Source organism: Salmo salar, chromosome ssa11 (assembly GCF_905237065.1).
Source record: "Salmo salar chromosome ssa11, Ssal_v3.1, whole genome shotgun sequence".
In the NCBI taxonomy this organism is placed as follows: Eukaryota; Metazoa; Chordata; class Actinopteri; order Salmoniformes; family Salmonidae; genus Salmo; species Salmo salar.
Genome location: NC_059452.1, coordinates 41,941,880 through 41,947,879, shown reverse-complemented (window position 1 = coordinate 41,947,879; position 6,000 = coordinate 41,941,880). Strand labels below are relative to the sequence as shown.

At 47.8% G+C, this 6,000-nt stretch overlaps 1 protein-coding gene across 1 annotated transcript in view; it reads left to right on the top strand.

The window, feature by feature from the left end:
• Positions 1-6,000, top strand: part of LOC106593212 (mothers against decapentaplegic homolog 3) — a 124,818-nt gene that overhangs the window by 35,013 nt on the left and 83,805 nt on the right. The window contains exons 2-4 of the mRNA XM_045689586.1: positions 1-171; positions 901-1,035; positions 3,569-3,694. The exon at positions 1-171 is cut by the window's left edge and continues 23 nt beyond it. Coding sequence (XP_045545542.1) covers positions 1-171; positions 901-1,035; positions 3,569-3,694 — 432 coding nt within the window. The remainder of the gene's footprint in view (positions 172-900; positions 1,036-3,568; positions 3,695-6,000) is intronic.

Here is a 6,000-nt window from a genome sequence, read left to right as displayed (position 1 = left end):
TGTCCCACAGGAAGGGCCTCCCCCACGTCATCTACTGCCGTCTGTGGCGCTGGCCCGACCTGCAGTCCCACCACGAGCTGCGGGCCGTGGAGCTCTGTGAGTACGCCTTCCACACCAAGAAGGATGAGGTGTGTGTCAACCCCTACCACTACCAGAGGGTGGAGACGCCAGGTACGAACAACTGTCCCCTTTCATTAAAAACCACCAGAGGTTCACTCAGCTTCACCTCACTAGCATGTATTGCACATCTTGTAAATGTATTGGCTCTGTGCCTACTACTAGTTTGACAGGTGTGAGAGGCTCAGCTCTTTTACGTTTTCACAAATGACAGTTGAGGCTACCTATACCTTTTAGTGTGTTAGAGAAACAATGCACCGTGTCTGTGCATTTGTGTTCTTTGTGTTTGTGTCTGTGTGTGTGATGTCTAGTTGTGTGCTTTGTGTTTCTGTGCGTGTGATGTCTAATTGTGTTCTTTGTGTTCGTCTGTGTGTATGTGATGTCTAATTGTGTTGTTTGTGTCTGTGTGTTTGTGTCTGTGCGCGTGTGATGTCGAATTGTGTTCTTTGTGTTCGTCTGTGTGTATGTGATGTCTAATTGTGTTTGTGTCTGTGTGTTTGTCTGTGTGTGTGTGTGATGTCTAATTGTGTTCTTTCTGTTTGTGTGTGATGTCTAATTGTGTTCTTTCTGTTTGTGTGTGGTGTCTAATTGTGTTCTTTGTGTTTCTGTCTAATTGTGTGTGTGGGGTGTCTAATTGTGTTTGTGTGTGTGTGATGTCTAATTGTGTTCTTTGTGTTTGTGTGTGTGTGATGTCTAATTGTGTTCTTTGTGTTTGTGTGTGTGTGGTGTCTAATTGTGTTCTTTGTGTTTGTGTGTGTGTGGTGTCTAATTGTGTGTCTGCAGTGCTGCCTCCTGTGCTGGTTCCCAGACACACAGACATCCCCAGTGAGTTTCCTCCTCTGGACGACTACAGCCACTCCATCCCAGAGAACACCAACTTCCCCGCCGGCATCGAGCCACAGAGCAACTACATACCAGGTGACATATCAGTCATGTAACTAGTGAGACAAGTCTACATACCAGTCATATAACTAGTGAGACAAGTCTACATACCAGTTGACATATCAGTCATATTACTGCTGAGACAACTCTACATATCAGTCATATTACTGCTGAGACAAGTCTACATACCAGTCATATAACTAGTGAGACAAGTCTACATACCAGGTGACATATCAGTCATATTACTGCTGAGACAACTCTACATATCAGTCATATTACTGCTGAGACAAGTCTACATACCAGTCATATAACTAGTGAGACAAGTCTACATATCAGGTGATATATCAGTCATATAACTAGTGAGACAAGTCTAGATACCAGGTGACATATCAGTCATGTAACTAGTGAGACAAGTCTACATATCAGGTGACATATCAGTCATATTACTGCTGAGACAAGTCTACATACCAGGTGACACATCAGTCATATTACTGCTGAGACAAGTCTACATACCAGGTGACATATCAGTCATATTATTACTGAGACAAGTCTACATACCAGTCATATAACTAGTGAGACAAGTCTACATATCAGGTGATATATCAGTCATATAACTAGTGAGACAAGTCTACATACCAGGTGATATATCAGTCATATAACTAGTGAGACAAGTCTAGATACCAGGTGATATATCAGTCATATAACTAGTGAGACAAGTCTACCTCCCAGGTGATATATCAGTCATGTAACTAGTGAGACAAGTCTACATATCAGTCATATTACTGCTGAGACAAGTCTACATACCAGGTGACACATCAGTCATATTATTGCTGAGACAAGTCTACATACCAGGTGACATATCAGTCCTATTATTGCTGAGACAAGTCTACATACCAGGTGACATATCAGTCATATTATTGCTGAGACAAGTCTACATACCAGGTGACATATCAGTCATATTACTGCTGAGACAAGTCTACATACCAGGTGACACATCAGTCATATTACTGCTGAGACAAGTCTACATACCAGGTGACATATCAGTCATATTATTGCTGAGACAAGTCTACATACCAGGTGCGATATCAGTCATATTACTGGTGAGACCAGTGGTAAAGGGGGTGAAACTAGTCCTCACACAGATTCCTAGAGCAGGTGAGACCAGTCAGGATTTATGAAGCATGTTATAGAAAAGCCTTACTGGTTTACGTGAGACAAGTTTAAAATGAGTGTAAGGTCGGTGAGAAAAGTCTTAAAACAAGTTAAAATCCGGTTCAAGCGGACAAGACAGGTGAGTAGGGGAGACTGGCCAAGAGTTTGCAATGCATGACCTTGTTTCACACAGCTCAGTGTCTGGGATTTGGTCTTGTCTGCCCACTCTCACACAGTCTAGTTGTGACAGCCAAGGGATTTTATCCAGTCACTTTTCCTTCAGTTCTCCTTCCTTCTCAGGGAGTTTGGGTGACAGCCACCTAGGCCCCTCTCCTTCCTTCTCAGGGAGTTTGGGTGACAGCCACCTAGGCCCCTCTCCTTCCTTCTCAGGGAGTTTGGGTGACAGCCACCTAGGCCCCTCTCCTTCCTTCTCAGGGAGTTTGGGTGACAGCCACCTAGGCCCCTCTCCTTCCTTCTCAGGGAGTTTGGGTGACAGCCACCTAGGCCCCTCTCCTTCCTTCTCAGGGAGTTTGGGTGACAGCCACCTAGGCCCCTCTCCTTCCTTCTCAGGGAGTTTGGGTGACAGCCACCTAGGCCCCTCTCCTTCCTTCTCAGGGAGTTTGGGTGACAGCCACCTAGGCCCCTCTCCTTCCTTCTCAGGGAGTTTGGGTGACAGCCACCAAGGCCCCTCTCCTTCAGACAGACTCTAGCAGAGGTGTGAGCTACATCAGCAGACCGGATGAACAGTTGCCAAACACACACACACACATGAGTCCAGAGGAGGTGGGCAGCCTCTGCCTGGCACAAATGGTGTCTGTGGTGGCTTGAGAGGCCATCAGAAGCAGACTGCCTCGTGGAGACCAGACCAGCACATGATCTGTTACTACCTCTGGAGGACAAGTTGACCCCCCTGTTACAGGCTCTCTGGAGTAGAACTAACTCAGTCAATACATTCAGCCTGTCAGGAGTAGAACCAACTCGGTCAATACATTCAGCCTGTCAGGAGCAGAACCAACTCGGTCAATACATTCAGCCTGTCAGGAGTAGAACCAACTCGGTCAATACATTCAGCCTGTCAGGAGCAGAACCAACTCGGTCAATACATTCAGCCTGTCAGGAGTAGAACCAACTCGGTCAATACATTCAGCCTGTCAGGAGTAGAACCAACTCGGTCAATACATTCAGCCTGTCAGGAGCAGAACCAACTCGGTCAATACATTCAGCCTGTTTTCTACTGGGTTCTCCTTCCCTTCCCTGAATAAAAGCATTGGCCGAGAGCACAATGATAAAGGCCGTTGTTAATATGCATATGTGGAGCGGAGTAGGGGCCTTTTGGTACATGTTATTAGAAGGAACCTACCAACCAATCATTGTTTTCTCTATTTGCTGTGGTTTACTAATCGTGTGTGTGTTTCAGAGACTCCTCCACCTGGCTATCTCAGTGAAGATGGAGAGACCAGTGATCACCTGATGAACCACAGCATGGACACCAGTTCACCCAACCTGTCACCAAACCCAGTGTCTCCAACACACAGCAATTTAGGTAAGCGGTAGGACTGGGTATGGCCAGGGACCTCACAATACAATATTATCACCATACATAGGTGCACATTCTGTATGTACTGTGAGTCAATACTGCAATTTGATATTCCCAACATATTGCTCACCAATTGTCTGCTGCAGAGAGATGAGGGCATGAGAAATTAGCTGGTTGTGTGTTTGGGGATGTTTATTTGTGAGATTGAGTGTGTGTGTGTGCTGAAAAGCGTTGCACTGCAGCCCTCCCTCGGGAAGCCAGTCCACTGTATTGTAACAGAGGAAACCCGGTCTGCTCATGAAAGGCCTTTGTGTCAGTCCCATCTGAGACCAGAGCTGTGGCCAACTCCGTCAGCCCACACTGACATCAATAATAATATCCTGTTGTTTATTAAATCACTGTTTCTGGCCCAAGCTACTATAGGAAAAAACAAATAGACTGTGCTTTCATATGGGCCCAGACAGTTCACTGTACTTCAAATAGACTGGGCCTTCACATGGGCCCAGACAGTTCACTGTACTTCAAATAGACTGGGCCTTCACATGGGCCCAGACAGTTCACTGTACTTCAAATAGACTGGGCCTTCACATGGGCACAGACAGTTCACTGTACTTCAAATAGACTGGGCCTTCACATGGGCCCAGACAGTTCACTGTACTTCAAATAGACTGGGCCTTCACATGGGCCCAGACAGTTCACTGTACTTCAAATAGACTGGGCCTTCACATGGGCACAGACAGTTCACTGTACTTCAAATAGACTGGGCCTTCACATGGGCCCAGACAGTTCACTGTACTTCAAATAGACTGGGCCTTCACATGGGCACAGACAGTTCACTGTACTTCAAAGGCAAATGTTGGAAGTAGTTAGAATGGAAAAGTAAAAATACATCTTTGCTGTTACGAGAACTGTGCAAGCGTTTGCTGAATGTTTTGGTAACGGAACCCTGTAATTTGCCGTTGTCTCCACTGTCTCCGCGTGAGGACCGAGTTCCCACATTTCTTGGTTGTGCTTCTGGGAACTGGCAGACTTTGACCTTTTTGTTTTTCTCCCTCTCTTTTCTTATTCCATCTTTATGTCCTCTACTTCCCTGGCTCTGCTGTTATCTCTCTCGTCAGTCTCCCTCCATCTTTATGTCCTCTACTTCCCTGGCTCTGCTGTTATCTCCCTCCATCTTTATCTCTAGCTATGTCTTTCTCCTCACTTCTGTTTCCCTTTTTCTTCCCTCTATCTTTATACCTTCACATTGTATCCCTCTTTCTCTACCTTTCCTCCTGGCCTTACCCACTTCTCTCCTCCCTCCTTCTCTTTACCCAGCTCTCTCTCCTCCCCCCTGGCCTTACCCACTTCTCTCTCCTCCCTCCTTCTCTTTACCCAGCTCTCTCTCCTCCCGCTGTCCTTACCCACCTCTCTCTCCTCCCTCCTTCTCTTTACCCAGCTCTCTCTCCTCCCCCCTGGCCTTACCCACTTCTCTCCTCCCTCCTTCTCTTTACCCACCTCTCTCTCCTCCTTCCTTCTCTTTACCCAGCTCTCTCTCCTCCCCCCTGGCCTTACCCACTTCTCTCCTCCCTCCTTCTCTTTACCCACTTCTCTCCTCCCTCCTTCTCTTTACCCACTTCTCTCCTCCCTCCTTCTCTTTACCCACTTCTCTCCTCCCTCCCTGTCCTTACCCACCTCTCTCCTCCCCCCTGTCCTTACCCACCTCTCTCTCCTCCCCCCTGTCCTTACCCACCTCTCTCTCCTCCCCCCTGTCCTTACCCACCTCTCTCTCCTCCCCCTGTCCTTACCCACCTCTCTCTCCTCCCCCTGTCCTTACCCACCTCTCTCTCCTCCCCCTGTCCTTACCCACCTCTCTCTCCTCCCCCTGTCCTTACCCACTTCTCTCCTCCCTCCTTCTCTTTACCCACCTCTCTCTCCTCCCCCCTGTCCTTACCCACTTCTCTCCTCCCTCCTTCTCTTTACCCAGCTCTCTCTCCTCTCCCCCTGTCCTTACCCAGCTCTCTCTCCTCCCTCCTTCTCTTTACCCACCTCTCTCCTCCCCCCTGGCCTTACCCACTTCTCTCCTCCCTCCTTCTCTTTACCTAGCTCTCTCTCCTCCCCCTGTCCTTACCCACTTCTCTCCTCCCTCCTTCTCTTTACCTAGCTCTCTCTCCTCCCCCTGTCCTTACCCACTTCTCTCCTCCCTCCTTCTCTTTACCCAGCTCTCTCTCCTCCCCCTGTCCTTACCCACTTCTCTCCTTCCCCCCTGTCCTTACCCACCTCTCTCTCTCCTTATCTGCTCCTGTTCTGTATTTTACTCTGTTAAATATAAT